Genomic DNA, 19,329 nt, shown 5'->3' with positions numbered 1-19,329 from the left:
GGGCATCAGTAGGTACACACACCTGGGCATCAGTAGGTACACATACCAGGGCATCAGTAGGTACACACCTGGGCATTAGTAGCTTCACACACCTGGGCATCAGTAGGTACACACCTGGGCCCCAGTAGGTACACACACTTGGACATCAGTAGCTACACACACCTGGACACCAGTATTTACACACCAGGGCATCAGTAGGTACCCACCAGGACATCAGTAGGTACACACCAGGGCATCAGTAGGTACACACCAGGGCATCAGTAGGCACACACACCTGGGCATCAGTAGGTACACACCAGGGCGTTGGTAGGTACACACAACAGGGCATCAGTAGGTACACACACCTCGGCAATAGCGTACACACACCTGGGCAATAGGGTACACACACCTGGGCAGTAGGTACACACACCTGGCCAGTAGGGTACACACACCTGGGCAGTAGGGTACACACACCTGGGCAGTAGGGTACACACACCTGGCCAGTAGGGTACACACACCTGGGCAGTAGGTACACACACCTGGGCAGCAGGGTACACACACCTGGCCAGTAGGGTACACACACCTGGCCAGTAGGGTACACACACCTGGGCAGTAGGGTACACACACCTGGGCAGTAGGGTACACACACCTGTGCAATAGGTACACACACCTGGGCAGTAGGGTACACACACCTGGGCAGTAGGGTACACACACCTGGGCAGTAGGGTACACACACCTGGGCAATAGGTACACACACCTGGGCAGTAGGTACACACACCTGGGCAGCAGGTACACACAAAAATTAATTCTGGCATCCATCCACCCACCCTGCACCAACAATGGCCCACCCCCTCCAGCATCCAGCACGCCCCCTCCCCACCCCACCCCACCCACCCACCCTGCAGCCCCGCTCCCCATCCCCTCCCCGAACATCCCGAGCCCCTCGGCTAACCCAGTCATTGTCCAGGTTACAATCCCGCCAACGTTGCAAAGTTTACTCTGATCCCGCGCGGCGAAGCGCGTGGCTGGGAGGAGGGACTGCAGCGTGGAGCAACGCGGGCTGAACGGCCTGCTTCTGTGATGGGAATTCTATCAGGATGCCCTTGGGGTTTGGATTTTAAGTGATTATATTGAACAATCTCTGGGATTGGACCCTCTCTATCGCACGGGCAGGATCCATATTAGTTTGTGTTGTATCGTCCAGAGAAAGTGACAATGACCTTGCACAAGGGAATTTTTCCTGATCTTTTGCTCATACCTTATTTCTTTCGCCCAGCTCGGGATTCTGCAGAGTTATTTCCCAGCGCGCTGGCCGATCCTGGGAACTTACCCTCGCATGTCAGCAAGGTGATGGGATGGGTGAGAGCAGCGATACCGAGAGAGGCCAGCAGAGGGCGAGAGGGCAGCCCACAACAGGAGGCCTTTCAACGCATAATGCGGAGTTAAAAGCCCTATGGGCACTTTGTGCCAGAGGTTGAACCCGCGAGAAAATGTTTGGGTTTTGTGCGCTAAGGTAGGTGACCAAACGTGGACCTCGCGAGGGAGTTAAGGTGAAGTTCCATCGGGAAAACTGCTCCAAGTAAAACCACAAGAGGTTAAGCTGAATGAGGTAAGGATTTCTTCTCACAAGTCCCGACAGATGTGCCTTTTAAAAAAATATATATATTTTTACGCTCCATTTTCTTAAATGTTTACACCCCACCAGCAAACAGTAAACGGTAAGGAATACAATTTCAATCCCCTTATCAACAACAACGAACCCATCCTCCCACCAACCCCCAAACAACGGCCCGCATGACAATATAATCATCAAATAAAACCAAATCAAAGGCATGATGCACCATCAATTACACTCAAGACAAAGTGATTTCGTAACTGAAGGCTTTAATCGACTAGAACCTGTTCACCAGCAGCTTCGGAACAGAAAGTGAGGGCTGCTGGGACAGCACCGGTTCTTATACCCCGCCTGTCAGGGCGGAGCTACGTATCGACAGCCAATGGTAGGTTAAACCAATGGTCATCAGCCTCTTAGGTACCGCAATACCTGATAATACCACAAGGGGAAAAAAAAAGAAAAAAGAGAAAGGAATCAGGAATCGCTTATGGTCACCATTGACATATATAGTCCACCCCCCCCCCCCCCCCCCCCAAACCCCCTAATACTCAACGCCATCCAATCCCCGGAAGAGTACCGTGAGTGGCACCCATGAATTGTAGCCCCCCCCCGCCCCGCCCCGCCCCAACCACACACAGACTCCTCCCCTCCACTTCCTCTTGTAAACTCTCTCCCCCCCCCCCCCCCCCCCCAGCATCGGTTCCTTCCCCCAACTCTTCACCCCGGCTAGACTCACCGAAACCCGTTCTGCCAGGCTCCGATGACCGCAGCACCCCCCCCCCCCCCCCCGCCTCACTCCCGTTCACTGGCCGGCTCTCCTTTCCCCCTTGCCCGGTCCCAGGAAAAGCAAGAAATCCCCTTGAGCGCACAATCCCAGCATACCCCACCCAAGCCCCCAAAGAACCATCATTGCAAGTGAAAGTCCCAACTCTTCCCCAGTCCAAATAGATACAGCGTCGACTCATTTAGTACAGACACCAACATGCAGCGAACAAAATACAGTTACGTGAGGCTACATCGGTACACGACCCGCTCTCAGTCTCATTTCTCAATTCTGCCAGAGCCCTTCTGCCTTCGCAAACTCCTCCGCCGCTTCCACAGTCCCAAAATAAAAGTCCTTGGATTTGTAGGTCACCCTCAGCTTCGCTGGATATACAATGCCCCACTGCACCTTGCCAATGTACAGTGCCCTCTTCACCCGGTTGAAGGCAGCCCGCCTCCTCGCCAGCTCCACTGTAAAGTCCTGGTATACACGTATACCAGCTCCAGCCCACTGCACCACCCGCTTCTGCTTGGCCCAGCTCAGGACCTTCTCCTTCACACTGTACCTACGGAAGCACAGAGTCACTGCCCTTGGCGGCTCACCCGCCTTTGGCCTAGGCCTCCACGACCGATGAGCCCAATCCAGTTCATATCGGGAGGGTTCGTCCCCCTCCCCCATTAGCTTCGCCAACATCGTGGCAAAACACTCCGTCGGCCTCCGGCCTTCCACCCCTTCGGGCAGACCCCACGATCCTCAGATCCTGCCGCTTGGATCTGTTTTCCAGGTGCTCCGTTTTGCAGACCCTGGTTGGTCTCGGTCAGCCTCCGCAGCTCCCCCCCCATCGAGGCGAGTTGATCGCTGTGCTGCGATAATGCCTCTTCCACTCCCTTCAGCGCCTCACCTTGCTCCCCGCACCTCCGCCGCTGCGCTCGATCCCGCCGCCCCCCCTCACCGGGGCAGCCGCCTCCTCCACCGCCACTTTCAATACCCACCCCCGCCTCCTCCTCCATCGCACCCACGCGCTTTGTGAACTGTTTTTCCACGTTCCGCAGCCGTCACTTTGGTCATTTATTCTGCTGTGAGCGATGCGGCCTCCCCCCCCCCCCCGGTGCTCCAGCCTCCGCTTTCCTTACAGTTCCTGCGCTGACCTTTCCACTCCCCGGCGGACTTTCATTCACCCCCTTTTTCACGGTCGTTTTCCCCCCAAACTTGGACATTCCTCCTCACTGTGCCTTCTTACTGCTTTTTCAGCCTCCGTTGCCATGGGACCAGGCGTTAAAACCCCGAACGTCAACGGAAGTGTCCCCCCGCCGAAAGACGTGCTTGGTAGATAATTTGGACATTCTAAATTCTCCCTCCGTGTACCCGAACAGGTGCCGGAGTGCGGGTACTAGGGGCTTTTCACAGTAACTTCATTGTAGTGTTAATGTAAGCCTACTTGTGACAATAATAAAGATTAGTATTATTTTTGGCCAAATCATAGTCAGAAGGTTCTAGATTCAAGCTCCACACCAGAGAGCCCGGCACAAAAGTCGAGGCCGCCACTCCCGGTGCAGGGCTGAGGGAGTGCCGCACTGTCAGAGGGTCAGTACTGAGGGTGTGTTGCACTGTGAGAGGGTCAGTACTGAGGGAGTGCCGCACTGTCAGAGGGTCAGTACTGAGGGTGTGTTGCACTGTCAGAGGGTCAGTACTGAGGGAGTGCTGCACTGTCAGAGTGTCTGTACTGAGGGAGTGCTGCACTGTCAGAGGGTCAGTACTGAGGGAGTGCCGCACTGTCAGAGGGTCAGCACTGAGGGAGTGCCGCACTGTGAGTGGGTCAGTACTGAGGGAGTGCAGCCCTGTCAGAGGGTCAGTGCTGAGGAGTGCCGCACTGTGAGTGGGTCAGTACTGAGGGAGTGCTGCACTGTCAGAGGGTCAGTACTGAGGGAGTGCCGCCCTGTCAGAGGGTCAGTACTGAGGGAGTGCTGCACTGTCAGAAGGTCAGCACTGAGGGAGTGCTGCACTGTCAGAGGGTCAGTACTGAGGGAGTGCTGCACTGTCAGAGGGTCAGTACTGAGGGAGTGCTGCACTGTCAGAGGGTCAGTACTGAGGGAGTGCTGCACTGTCAGAGGGACAGTACTGAGGGAGTGCTGCACTGTCAGAGGGTCAGTACTGAGGGAGTGCTGCACTGTCAGAGGGTCAGTACTGAGGGAGTGCTGCACTGTCAGAGGGTCAGCACTGAGGGAGTGCTGCACTGTCAGAGGGTCAGTACTGAGGGAGTGCTGCACTGTCAGAGGGACAGTACTGAGGGAGTGCTGCACTGTCAGAGGGTCAGTACTGAGGGAGTGCTGCACTGTCAGCGGGTCAGTACTGAGGCAGTGCTGCACTGTCTGAGGATCAGTACTGAGGGAGTGCCGCACTGTCAGAGGGTCAGTACTGAGGGAGTGCTGCACTGTCAGAGGGTCAGTACTGAGGGAGTGCTGCACTGTCAGAGGGTCAGCACTGAGGGAGTGCTGCACTGTCAGAGGGTCAGTACTGAGGGAGTGCTGCACTGTCAGAGGGTCAGTACTGAGGGAGTGCTGCACTGTCAGAGGGTCAGTACTGAGGGAGTGCCGCACTGTCAGAGGGTCAGTACTGAGGGAGTGCCGCACTGTCAGAGGGTCAGTACTGAGGGAGTGCTGCACTGTCAGAGGGTCAGTACTGAGGGAGCGCTGCACTGTCTGAGGATCAGTACTGAGGGAGTGCCACACTGTCAGAGGGTCAGTACTGAGGGAGTGCCGCACTGTCAGTGCATAAGTGATTATTTAATCATTAGAATCCCAGCAGTGCAGAAGGAGGCCATTCGGCCTATTGAGTCTGCACCAACCCTACGAAAGAGCACTCGACCTATGCCCACTCCCTCCCCTATCCTCATAACCTGCACATCTCTGGACTGTGGGAGGAAACCCACGCACACACGGGGAGAACATGCAGACTCCACACAGTCACCCGAGGCCGGAATCGAACCCGGGTCCCTGACGCTGCGAGGCAGCAGTGCTAACCACTGTGTCACCCCAGTTACTTCAAAATGTTGCGCGTTCATTTATTAATTCTAGATACCTGTGAACAGACGTACGTGGACAGAGAGTCAGAAGGCACCAATCGCAGAATTTCATGTTTCTATGAGGCGAGCAAATAAACCAATTCAACAAATTGAGGGATAAATGAATGGGCAAACCCTTTATAGGAGTCATATCAAGGTAAACAGAAGCTCAGAGGAAGTTTGAAACTTCAAAACAAAATGTGATTGAAGGGAGACCCCCACGGTGCCCACAGAGCACGCGGTTCACGCCGACGGACACGCCCATGCTCACCAACGATCCCCGCACGCTCCTAACCAGGGATACCTGGCATTAACAGAGCCTCGGAAGAGGATCAGATGGTCAGAATGGATGGCTCCCTCCGCCTGGACCTATTACTGAACCAGCTCGGCCCGGCGCAGGAGGAGGGCCTCCTCTCTCCCCGCCCTCCTCCCTGCTGCACCGGGTGTCCGTAGGTCGGGGGGGGGGGGGGGGGTGCCTGGTGCTCAACAGCAACCACAAAGTAACAGAATTTTTAGAAAACGAAACAGAGGATGGAGCCTGGCTTACACGTGCTCCATGGACCCCACGAGGCTGCACAATGTGCACGCACCTTGGGAGCCAATAAACCAACGGTTATACGAGTTCGACAACTTCTACCCCTTGTCCCCGATGGAAAGGGGAGGACTCCTGTTTGGAGGCCCACCCCCACCGGCGATGTCCGCCACCAGGTGGCAACGAGGCTGTGTGCGCGGGCACCCTGCTGCCACGTAAAAGTGAAACTAAAGTGGATTGCATGACACACTTCCCTCCGAGTGATGTCATGCTTTTCACTCTTCATGCCCGATTGTAGCATTTGGTATTTCTGACATTGTAACTTTCAACAAGGTCTCACATGGCAGATGAATATGTAATGTTAAAGTGCATGATATTACGTGTAGTGTCTGGAGATAGATAGAAAACTGGTTAGCAGACAGGAAGCAAAATGGTTTGAATAAATGGGTCCTTTTCTGATCGTCAGGCAGTGACGAGTGGGATACCGCAGCGATCTGTGCTCGGACCCCAACTGTTCACATTATAAATTAATGATTTGCACGAGGGAACGATATGTATTATCTCCAAAGTTGGGTGGGAGGGTGAGCTGTGAGGAGGATACAGAGATGCTTCAGCGGGATTTGGACAGGCTGAGTGAGTGGGCGCATGCAGGGCAGATGCAGTATAATGGGGATAAATGTGAGGTTATCCACTTCGGTACCAAAATAGGACGGCAGATTATAATTTGAATGGGTTTAAATTGAGAGAGGCGGATACTCAGCGAGATCTCGGTGTCCTCGTGCATCAGTCGCTGAAAGTAAGCGTGCGGGTACAGCAGGCAGGAAGGAAGGCAAATGGTATGTTGGCCTTCATAGCGAGAGGGTTAGAGTACAGGGATAGAGATGTTTTACTGAAGTTGTACAGGGCATTGGTGAGGCCACACCGGGAGTATTGTGGGCAGTTCTGGTGTCCTTATCTGAGGAAGGATGTTCTTGCTATGGAGGGAGTGAAGCGAAGGTTTACCCGGCTGATTCCTGGGAATGCGGGACTGCCATATGAGGAGAGACTAAATCGGTTAGGATTATATTGATTGGAGTTAAGAAGAGTGAGAGGGGATCTCATAGAAACTTATGAAATTCTAACAGGATTAGACAGGGTAGATTCAGAAAGAATGTTCCCGATGGTGGGGGGAGTCCAGAACTAGGGGTCATTGTTTGAGGGTAAGGGGTGTTCTTGAAAATATGGAAAGGCGTGTCATTTGAAACATGGAAGTCTGGCAATATCTGGTCTGAGAGAAACATGAGAGGATACAGGGAAAGATCCCACAAAGGGTTAACAGCAGCTGCCAGGGAAGAATTGTAAAATGCAGATAGCCCTGATAAAGCAGGCTCAGCAAACAAGACAAACAGGATTTTGAATGAAGCCTAAAACAATGGCTCACACCGTCATTGAAAGTAACTAACTTAGTAAGGAGCTGGGAAAGAAAGGATGAAGTTCAAGGTGTGAAAATTTGCTAATACCAGGTTTATCAGTCCACGAGAAACTTAATTCAAAGCCAAAATCAAAGTCAAAATTGAGCTGAGGACACAATTGGAAAATAAAACTATAGAAATGACAGGAATTAAAATTCACACCTCTATTGAAGTCAAAGCATTTTGAACACCACAAAGGACACCATGTAATCAGATCTATGAGATAAAGTCATGTCAAAACCAATATTTAGTTGGATTAAAAGGTTTAGATCAAAGGTACTTTTTACAATCAAAGAAAATAAGAGTTACTTTACAATAACATCATAAAAACTTAATTGTTAGAAAGCAAATAAAAACCTCGAGACCAGGGCAGTATGAACCAGAACAACACCCAGAACTCAGAGAGAGAGAGAGAGAGAAAGAGGGGAGAAGCAGAGACAGATTACAGTCAGCTCGGTCATGGGAAAGGGACAGGGCATAGCAGCCGAGCTAAAATAGCTAATACGTCTAAGGAAGACTAGAATTTAAAGTGTAGGCAGATTCAGCTCAGAGACAGCCCTCATATCTCAGTACATGGGAAAGATGGGACACAGCAACTGAGCTAACCAGCGAATACATCTTAAGAAGACCAGACTTTAAAGAAGATTGATTGTCAAGTTGGGCCTGAAGGTTCCTTCAACCAACCAGAAGGATCCAGAAGCAAGGTCTTTTTACTTTTCTGTAAAGACAGTGAATGCATCTTTTAAAAAGAGAAAAAAAAAAAATAATAATAAAATAACTTAAAAGTTTTAACCTGAAACAGTGGTTATTAGTCTACTTTACTTACTTAGCAATGCTAAGTAGGATCGATGCTACTAAGTGGTAAGTAGATGAAATCTTCGGTGAAGGTATGGGTTATACCAGGGGATAACTTGAAAATATAGTTTGACCTGAATAGCACCCACTGAAGCTTGCATCGGAGTCGTGGAGTGAGAATCCCTGTTCACCATTTAGCATGTCGGCCCTTTTCGGTATAGGGGGAATTCTAAGAATAGTGGTGAGTTTTCAAAATCAGGGGCTGAGGTGAGGAGAAATATCTTCACCCAGAGAGCGGTGAATCTGTGGAATTCGCTATCACGGAAAGTAGTTGAGGCCAAAACGTTGTGTAATTTCAAGAAGGAATTCGATACAGCTCTTGGGGCTAAAGGGATATGGGGGAAGGCGGGATCAGGGTATTGAACTTGATGATCAGCCATGATCAGAATGAATGTTGGAGCAGGCTAGAGGGGCCGAATGGCCTCCTCCTTCTTCTATTCTATTTTCCATGTTTCTATAGAACAGTGACTACACTTCAATAAGTGCATCATTGACCCTAACGCGCTTAATCATGTTCTTGTGACTGTGTGAAAGGTGGTATACGAAGCAATTTCTCTCTACATAAGATGCTGAAAAAAGCCACATGAGGCAACTATACACATCAGTATGAATTCCAGTTGTTTTATTAATATCTTCTATCACATTCTAACCAAGACTAACCGTCCTCGATTCAAATGTAACACTGGCTGTGCTGTGTTTCCCCACGCTGGAATGGGTGACGGAGAACCCTCCGAACTGAATTATTAGTGTTTCGTGCTGATTGTAATGCTCTCTCCAAGGCACCTCCACCTCACAGGGTGATTGTCATGAATGGAAGACAGCGTGCTTTAGGATCCGATCAGCCCTGTGAGATAGTGTGGACATTCCTATCTGCAAAAGACCTCACCCGGATCCGGAGTGAAGAATTGAAGCACCCACGGTTGCCAGGTGGATGTGGAATTCCTGGAGCCAGTGCCTCTGTGCAATCTTCTGTGTATGATTCAATAAGAGTTTAATGTTTTTTTAAAAAATACGCATGTTATAAAAATGACATTACAAAAAGAGAGGAAAAATAAAACAGGTAGGAAAGAAATCGGAAATTGAGGTGACGGGGAACAGAATCGATCTCCCATCTCCAGGTCTTCAGGGTTGGATTGTCCTTTGATGGTTTTCCAGAGAACAGGCATCCTGGATCTTAGGAAAGCCTCAAATCCCCCATCAAGCACAACACGGCGATCAGAAGCTGGCAGGGGGTCAGAATCAAGATCTCTTCATTCCAACCGGGGAAGACCCTCCAATCAGTCGTCAAGGCCCACAGGACAGTAGCCAACTCTTGGCCCATGATTGGCTGTCAGAATGGACCGTGATAGACATCATTGAGCGAGAAGTTCAGGTTTTGCAAGAGAGAGTCAAGACTGGTCGAGAAATCCCCAAACGGAACTTTGGGAAGGGGAGTCCCGCTGCCGGTCCCAGCAGAGGTGCGTCGTGCTCCCGTCAAGTCCAAACCTCCAATGGGACCATCCCTTCTCTACTGTTGAGTGGGGGAAGGAGATGTTCCTCGCACAGGAAGTAGAGGGGGTATTGGACCAAGAAGCCGTGGACGTTCCTCAACTTCTCCCGGGCTTCCTCGGGATCCTCGGTCACGAGGCCGGGAACAGCCACGAACTCTCGCAATTCAACCAGGCTCGGAGCAGAGTTCGAGGGAAGAGGCTTGAATACCTGAGGAGGGTGGGGGGAAGGAAAACGAGGAAATCCCGTCAGGAGGTTTGACAAAACAATTCCAGCAATCACGAAGACGGAGTTTACGAAAGAGCTTCCAGCAATGGGAAACCCAAAGTCGTCATTGTAAAAACACTCAGGGTCACAGCCGCTTCCCTTCACAAAGTGCCACTTTCGGACAGGACGCGTGAACAAGCCATTGGTCTGTAATCCAGAGGGGCTTCCCTAATCCCTACCCGTCAAAACTAGGAACTTTGCCCAGCTTTTATAGGCCATCGTCACGGGAACAACCCATTCCACGGCCTCCCCTCAGTCCCCTCCTCCCATCCTGCCTGTCACTGTGTGACCTTTAACCCTCCTGGCCGCCTCCTCTTCTCCAGCAATTGTTGTCCATCCTCGCCTCCCTCTCAAAAGGCCCCACCCAAATTCCTTCCCTCACACTTCTGCGGGAGCATTCCCGAAACCCGTTTTTGAATCCATTTCCCTGGGCGCATCTGCTCCCCAGAGGTTTAATGTGGGTTAGAACGTATAGAACAGAGAACATAGAACGATACAGCGCAGTACAGGCCCTTCGGCCCACGATGTTGCACCGAAACAAAAGCCATCTAACCTACACTATGCCATTATCATCCATATGCTTATCCAATAAACTTTTAAATGCCCTCAATGTTGGCGAGTTCACTACTGTAGCAGGTAGGGCATTCCACGGCCTCACTACTCTTTGCGTAAAGAACCTACCTCTGACCTCTGTCCTATATCTATTACCCCTCAGTTTGTCCTATATCTATTACCCCTCAGTTTAAAGCTATGTCCCCTCATGCCAGCCATTTCCATACGCGGGAGAAGGCTCTCACTGTCCACCCTATCTAACCCCCTGATCATTTTGTATGCCTCTATTAAGTCTCCTCTTAACCTTCTTCTCTCCAACGAAAACAACCTCAAGTCCATCAGCCTTTCCTCATAAGATTTTCCCTCCATACCAGGCAACATCCTGGTAAATCTCCTCTGCACCCGCTCCAAAGACTCCACGTCCTTCCTATAATGCGGTGACCAGAACTGTACGCAATACTCCAAATGCGGCCGTACCAGAGTTTTGTACAGCTGCAACATGACCTCATGACTCCGGAACTCAATCCCTCTACCAATAAAGGCCAACACTCCATAGGCCTTCTTCACAACCCTATCAACCTGGGTGGCAACTTTCAGGGATCTATGTACATGGACACCTAGATCCCTCTGCTCATCCACACTTCCAAGAACTTTACCATTAGCCAAATATTCCGCATTCCTGTTATTCCTTCCAAAGTGAATCACCTCACACTTCTCTACATTAAACTCCATTTGCCACCTCTCAGCCCAGCTCTGCAGCTTATCTATATCCCTCTGTAACCTGCTACATCCTTCCACACTGTCGACAACACCACCGACTTTAGTATCGTCTGCAAATTTACTCACCCACCCTTCTGCGCCTTCCTCTAGGTCATTGATAAAAATGACAAACAGCAACGGCCCCAGAACAGATCCTTGTGGTATGCCACTTGTAACTGAACTCCATTCTGAACATTTCCCATCAACCACCACCCTCTGTTTTCTTTCAGCTAGCCAATTTCTGATCCACATCTCTAAATCTCCCTCAATCCCCAGCCTCCGTATTTTCTGCAATAGCCTACCGTGGGGAACCTTATCAAACGCTTTACTGAAATCCATATACACCACATCAACTGCTCTACCCTCGTCTACCTGTTCAGTCACCTTCTCAAAGAACTCGATAAGGTTTGTGAGGCATGACCTACCCTTCACAAAGCCATGCTGACTATCCCTGATCATATTATTCCTATCTAGATGATTATAAATCTTGTCTCTTATAATCCCCTCCAAGACTTTACCCACTACAGACGTGAGGCTCACCGGCCTATAGTTGCCAGAGTTGTCTCTGCTCCCCTTTTTGAACAAAGGGACCACATTTGCTATCCTCCAGTCCTCTGGCACTATTCCTGTAGCCAATGATGACATAAAAATCAAAGCCAAAGGTCCAGCAATCTCTTCCCTGGCCTCCCAGAGAATCCTAGGATAAATCCCATCAGGCCCCGGGGACTTATCTATTTTCAGCCTGTCCAGAATTGCCAACACCTCTTCCCTACGTACCTCAATGCCATCTATTCTAATAGCCTGGGTCTCAGCATTCTCCTCCACAACATTATCTTTTTCCAGAGTGAATACTGATGAAAAATATTCATTTAGTATCTCTCCTATCTCTTCAGACTCCACACACAACTTCCCATCCCTGTCCTTGACTGGTCCTACTCTTTCCCTAGTCATTCTTTTATTCCTGACATACCTATAGAAAGCTTTTGGGTTTTCCTTGATCCTACCTGCCAAATACTTCTCATGTCCCCTCCTTGCTCGTCTTAGCTCTCTCTTTAGATCCTTCCTCGCTACCTTGTAACTATCCATCGCCCCAACTGAAACTTCACACCTCATCTTCACATAGGCCTCCTTCTTCCTCTTAACAAGAGATTCCACTTCCTTGGTAAACCACGGTTCCCTCGCTCGACGCCTTCCTCCCTGCCTGACCGGTATATACTTATCAAGAACACGCAGTAGCTGATCCTTGAACAAGCTCCACTTATCCAGTGTGCCCAACACTTGCAGCCTACTTCTCCACCTTATCCCCCCCAAGTCACGTCTAATGGCATCATAATTGCCCTTCCCCCAGCTATAACTCTTGCCCTGCGGTGTATACTTATCCCTTTCCATCATTAACGTAAACGTCACCGAATTGTGGTCACTGTCCCCAAAGTGCTCTCCTACCTCCAAATCCAACACCTGGCCTGGTTCATTACCCAAAACCAAATCCAACGTGGCCTCGCCTCTTGTTGGCCTGTCAACATATTGTGTCAGGAAACCCTCCTGCACACAATGTACAAAAAACGACCCATCTAATGTACTCGAACTATATCTTTTCCAGTCAATATTTGGAAAGTTAAAGTCTCCCATAATAACTACCCTGTTACTTTCGCTCTTATCCAGGATCATCCTCGCCATCCTTTCCTCTACATCCCGAGAACTATTTGGAGGCCTATAGAAAACTCCCAACAGGGTGACCTCTCCTTTCCTGTTTCTAACCTCAGCCCATACTACCTCGGAAGAAGAGTCCCCATCTAGCATCCTCTCCGCCACCGTAATACTGCTCTTGACTAGCAGCGCCACACCTCCCCCTCTTTTGCCTCCTTCTCTGAGCTTACTAAAACACCTAAACCCCGGAACCTGCAACATCCATTCCTGTCCCTGCTCTATCCATGTCTCTGAAATGGCCACAACATCGAAGTCCCAGGTACCAACCCACGCTGCCAGTTCCCCTACCTTGTTTCGTATACTCCTGGCATTGAAGTAGACACACTTCAAACCACCTACCTGAACACTGGCCCCCTCCTGCGACGTCAAATCTGTGCTCCTGACCTCTATACTCTCATTCTCCCTTACCCTAAAACTACAATCCAGGTTCCCATGCCCCTGCTGCATTAGTTTAAACCCCCCCAAGGAGCACTAACAAATCTCCCCCCAGGATATTTGTGCCCCTCAGGTTCAGATGTAGACCATCCTGTCTGTGGAGGTCCCACCTTCCCCAGAAAGGCCCCAGTTATCCAGAAATCTGAATCCCTCCCGCCTGCACCATCCCTGTAACCACGTGTTTAATTGCTCTCTCTCCCTATTCCTCATCTCACTATCGCGTGGCACGGGCAACAACCCAGAGATAACAACTCTGTTTGTTCTCGTTCTGAGCTTCCATCCTAGCTCCCTGAAACCTGCCTGGCATCCTTGTCCCCTTTCCTACCTCTGTCGTTAGTGCCAATGTGGACCCCGACTTGGGGCTGCTCCCCCTCCCCCCTAAGGACCCGGAAAACACGATCCGAGACATCACGTACCCTTGCACCTGGGAGGCAACATACCAAACGTGAGTCTCTCACGCTCCCACAAAATCTCCTATCTGTGCCCCTGACTATAGAGTCCCCAATTACTAATGCTCTGCTCCTCGCCCCCCTTCCCTTCTGTGCAACAGGGACAGACTCCGTGCCAGAGGCCCGTACCCCATGGCTTACCCCTGGTAAGCCCCCCCCCCCACAAGTATCCAAAGCGGTATACTTGTTCCTCAGGGTAGCTATTTCCTTTGCATTGAAAAGGCACTGTGGCTTTGACAAGCCTTTCCTTTTCTCTTTGGTTCCACTGGGGGTCAAACAGGGGTCAAGCCGCATTGCCACTTCACAGCGCCTGGGACCCGGGTTCGATTCCTGCCTTGGGCGACAATCTGTGCGGAGTCTGCACGTTCTCCCCGTGTCTGCGTGGGTTTCCTCCGGGTGCTCCGGTTTCCTCCCACAGTCCAAAGATGGGAAGGGTTAGGTGAATTGGCCGTGATAAATTGCCCCTTCGTGTCCAAAAAGGTTAGGTGGGTCACGGGGTAGGGTGGAGGTGTGGGGCTTAAGTAGGGTGCTCTTTCCAAGAGCCGGTGCGGACCCAATAGGCCAAATGGCCTCCTTCTGCACTGTAGGGATTCAATGGAAACCTGGGCCCCCTACCACCGAAAAGGCCAAGGGCAGCGGGTGGGCGCTATCACCCCTCTGCGTCACGTGCTCTCAGGGAGTTCAACTCCCAGGGTGCACTGGTTCAAGATGGCTGCTGTGACGCGGTGGTCGCGAGATAGAGCCAAGGCCTCAGAATTGCACCCACCTGGTCGTAAATGGTGGAGTTGATGGTGGCTACGGCATTCCAGGTCTCCTGAAAACACCGATCGCTAACAGGGTCCTCCACATCTCCCATCTGGTCATCGTGAAGTCCAAGATGTATCCTGCAGAGGGCGAGAGAGAGAGAGAAAATGACCGGCTTCGACGTTCCAGGAAACTGAACTCAAAAACAATCGCGGACAGTCCACCTCTACAATCCCTCAGCTAATGTCCGATGCTTCTACCGACCTTGGCCCAAACTCCCTCGAATGAAATCCTCTCAAACGCATCCCTAAACGAAACAGAAATAAGTCCCCCCCCCCTCTTTTCTACATCAGGGGCTCGTTTGAAAGATGCGCGAAATCCCTGGGCAGTGTCCTCAGCTCGCTGCCGTCCCGGTAAAGAGCTTCGCTTGGCGTGGCAGCTGAAGGTTTACTCCGGGCGCTCCGGTTTCCTCCCACAGTCCAAAGATCTGCAGGTCAGGTGGCTTGGCCGTGATGAATTGCCCCTTCGTGTCCAAAAAAAGGTTGATTTGGTTTACGGGGATTGGATGTGCTTTCAGGGGGTCGGGGCAGACCAGATGGGCCGAATGGCCTCCTCTGCACTTGTAGGGATTCTATGGCTCCAAGACAAGGAGCAGAATCCCGATGGGAACACCACCTGCCGCAAGTTCCCCTCGGAGCTGCTCACCACCCTGACTGGGAAATATATCGGCCGTTCCTTCGCTGTCGCTGGGTCAAAATCCATGAACTCCCTCCCTGATAGCACAGTGGGTGTACCTACACCCCAGCGACTGCAGCGGGTTCATGATGGCGGCTCACCCACCGCCTTCTCGGGGGGTCGATTAGAGATGCAACAAATGCTGGCCCAGCCAGCGACGGCCACGGAATTAAAAGGAAAAATGAGTTAACAGACGTACTTGAAACATTGAAGTCGGAGGCGATGGGCGAACCTTCCTGCCTGGTATTCTTCACCGTCCATGACAGACGTCTCCATCTCTGTGTCTTCCACAAGAACGGCCATCTCGCTGTCCCGTTTACCCAGCAGGCTGCGGTCATTGATGTTGGCCGAACCTGGGTGGGAGCAGGAAAGGACAATTCGAGGTGAAGGGAGTCAAGATGGTCATCGACCCACCCACTCTTAATCTCTTCCACCCACCCCCGGAATTGACAGCATTTTGAGGGAGGGGGCATTTCCACGACCCAGCAAGGGTGCCCAGTCCAGGCGTGCTAGACCATCATGTCCTCGACCGAACCGAACTTGAACATTGCTGTAAGGGGGAGACATGTCGTCAAGGCTTTTCACCAGGACAAGTGCAAGAATGCCAAATTTCAAACCATCACCACAATTTATACTCCAGGGGAAAAGGGGTGGCGATTGATTGACAAGTCACTTTCGATTGGCTGGGGTGCTGTCATGGAGGAAGGAAGGGAGAATTAGAAGCCCCTGAACAATCCGGAGTGCGCTAACCTACGCTAACAACCAATTTAAGATCATCAGTTGGGCCCGTATCCTGGCTCATTCACACTTGCTGAAAGTGACAGACACTCGGATACCGGCAGCACGGCGGCACAGTGGTTAGCACTGCTGCCTCACAGCATCACGGACCCGGGTTCAATTCCGGCCATGGCTGTGCGGAATCTTCTGCACCTTCTCCCGTATCTGTGTGGGTTTCCTCCGGGCGCTCCGGTTTCCACCACATTTCAAAGAAGTGCAGGTTAGCTGGATTGGCCAAGCAACAATTGCCTCTTTATGTCTAAAGGTGAGTTGGGGTTGTGGGGATAGGGCGGGGGAGTGGGCCTAGGTCGGGTGCTCTTTCAGAGGGTCGGTGCAGACTTGATGGGCTGAATGGCCTCCTTCTGGCACTGTAGGGATTCCATGAAGGCACAGAAACCGACTCTCTGCAAACAAAAGGAATACGCCCAAGACTCGCACGCCTTTTTTGAATTACGTAGAAGCTCGGGGAGCCTACCGTTCCCCTATTGCATTCTCTATGGCAAAGTCTCGGCTAATCAGAGACAGCCTCCCAACCATTCAGCGACCTTTTCTCCTACAGCGCGTGATGGTTTGAAATTTGGGATTCTTGCATTTGTCCTGATGCGTGGCAAATGAAAAGCTTCAACAACAGTTCTGTGGTTAGAGTTTCCAAACATTCAATTCAAGGTGGGGGCATGCGAGGGGGAGGGGTGGGGGTGGGGGGGGGGGGGGGGGTGAAGAATGCACCACCCTTCAGCTGCTCACCTATGATGACTTGTCGGTCATCTACGATCATCATCTTACTGTGGATGTAGATTAACTCCGAGACCAGGCTGTTTGTTGAGCTCCGCGTGTGTCCTCAGCCCACAGAACGAGATGTAATTCACCCAGTCGTCCCCCACTGTGAAGGAGAAGGAGACAAAGTGAGGGTCTGCTTACCCTCAAGGGCCAGGAGTATTCGAGGAGCAGGCACGGGCCGCCCCCTGACCTCCTGCGCACACCAAGTTCCCGAGAGAAATCTGGCTACCCGAAAACCAGAGGTATAAAAAAAGCAGAGGGCCAGGATTCGGAGTACGGTACCAGCACTTGTTTCGATTTTCATCCTTCTCAAATCAAGCACGATCCAATGACAACGTTTTATCACCAGGAAAACTCCCATCGTCAGCCAAACGAAAAATCGCATTTTGTGCTCACCAAGACAAAAGGATATTTTCCTCATGCACCACGAGCTTCTAAACCTCTCTCTCCCTCGCTCTTCTCGCCCTCCCCTTCTCCTACACTCCCTCTCCCCCCCTTCTCCTACACTCCCTCTCTCCCCCCTTCTCCTACACTCCCTCTCCCCCCTTCTCCTACACTCCCTCTCCCCCCTTCTCCTACACTCCCTCTCCCCCCTTCTCCTACACTCCCTCTCCCCCCTTCTCCTACACTCCCTCTCCCCCCTTCTCCTACACTCCCTCTCCCCCCCTTCTCCTGCACTCCCTCTCCCCCCCTTCTCCTGCACTCCCTCTCCCCCTCCCCTTCTCCTACACTCCCTCTCCCCCTCCCCTTCTCTTACACTCCTTTTCCCCCTCCCCTTCTCTTACACTCCTCCCCCTCTCCCCACCCTCCCCTCTCCCCACCCTCCCTCTCCCACCCTCCCCTCTCCCCACCCTCCCTCTCCCCACCCTCCCCTCTCCCCACCCTCCCCTCTCCCCACCCTCCCCTCTCCCCACCCTCCCCTCTCCCCACCCTCCCCTCTCCCCACCCTCCCCTCACCCTCCCCTCTCCCCACCCTCCCCTCTCCCCACCCTCCCCTCTCCCCACCCTCCCCTCTCCCCACCCTCTCCTCTCCCACCCTCTCCTCTCCCCACCCTCTCCTCTCCCCACCCTCTCCTCTCCCCACCCTCTCCTCTCCCCACCCTCTCCTCTCCCCACCCTCTCCTCTCCCCACCCTCTCCTCTCCCCACCCTCTCCTCTCCCCACCCTCCCCTCTCCCCACCCTCCCCTCTCCCACCCTCCCCTCTCCCCACCCTCCCCTCTCCCCACCCTCCCCTCTCCCACCCTCCCCTCTCCCCACCCTCCCCTCTCCCCACCCTCCCCTCTCCCTCCCCTACCCACCCTCCCCTTCACCCTCTCCCCTTCACCCCCCACCTACTCACCCTCCACCTTCTCCCCCTCACCGTCTCCTTCTACCCCTCCCCTTCTCCTCCTCCTCCCTTTCCCCTGCACCCCCTCCCCATCCCCTTCCCCAACTTCCTTCTTCCCCTCTCCTCCGCCCCCTCCCCTTAATCCTTTCCCCTCTCCCTCCCCCTCCCTCCTCCTTCCACCCCCCTTCTTCCTTCCCCCCCCCCTTCCCGGTCTCCCGCTTCTCATTGGGCTACGACAGTCACAGTTCATGGTGAAGGCCACTGTTTAATTAAGTACCTAGAGCACTTGTAAAGGGAGACCGCTGTGACAGAGGGTAGTAGGTCAGAAGCAAACAAATGTGATAGCACATTCTGTAAATAAACCAGGGAGAGTATTAGCGAGCAGTTGCACACATCACCAACTAGAGGCAGATGGCAGCTAGTGGTAATATTGCTGGACCACTAATGCAGAGGCCCAGGGGACATAGGGTCAAATCGATGCCACGGCAGCGGATAGACTTCAGATTCACTGAATAGAATATGGAATTGAAAGCTGGTCTTAGTGTCATGTGAGCGTGCCTTTAAGAAATGGATGTTAAAGCAATGTTCCTTTAAGAAATGCAGTGATGTCAGATTGCGGGTGGAGCTGGGCTTCAGATGAGCCATTTTGAAGTCTTTTAGTGTCAGTTTTGGGAGAGAGCAGCTGAAAAGTGCCTGGCTGTTTTCCTGTGAGCTGTTTAAAAGGAGAAAGCCAGTTTGAGAAAGCAGCTTGGGTGTGTCTGTGTGTTTCCAGAGAGCTGCAGGAAGAAAAGCAAGGTGCTGGAGCTGAAGTCAACCAAGCTGATATATCTCTGCGATCCAAAAGAAAATATCTATATTCTGTGACCTGGTGTGTTACTGTTTTGAAGGTTTGAAGCCTTTTGGATGTTTGAAGGAACATTTTGAGGGATTATTTAGTGTTGTATTATTTTCGGGGTTCTCTTTGAAATAAGGGGTGTTAAGGATCCAATGTCCATTTAAAAGGTAAGTTGAGTTCATGGAATAAACATTGTTTTGTGTTAAATCCCACGTGTCCA

At 51.8% G+C, this 19,329-nt stretch overlaps 1 protein-coding gene across 1 annotated transcript in view; it reads right to left on the bottom strand.

Annotated features, from left to right (window-relative positions):
- Nucleotides 1-8,857: 8,857 nt before the first annotated feature.
- The window catches only part of LOC140404597 (phospholipase D1-like), a 131,821-nt gene continuing 121,349 nt past the window's right edge, over nucleotides 8,858-19,329 (bottom strand). Inside the window, 5 exon segments of the mRNA XM_072493198.1 lie at nucleotides 8,858-9,954; nucleotides 14,680-14,797; nucleotides 15,592-15,745; nucleotides 16,914-16,986; nucleotides 16,988-17,079. Coding sequence (XP_072349299.1) covers nucleotides 9,730-9,954; nucleotides 14,680-14,797; nucleotides 15,592-15,745; nucleotides 16,914-16,986; nucleotides 16,988-17,079 — 662 coding nt within the window. The 3' untranslated portion in view covers nucleotides 8,858-9,729.

Source organism: Scyliorhinus torazame, chromosome 31 (genome assembly GCF_047496885.1).
Source record: "Scyliorhinus torazame isolate Kashiwa2021f chromosome 31, sScyTor2.1, whole genome shotgun sequence".
Lineage (NCBI taxonomy): Eukaryota > Metazoa > Chordata > Chondrichthyes > Carcharhiniformes > Scyliorhinidae > Scyliorhinus > Scyliorhinus torazame.
This window is presented reverse-complemented; position numbering and strand designations above follow the sequence as displayed.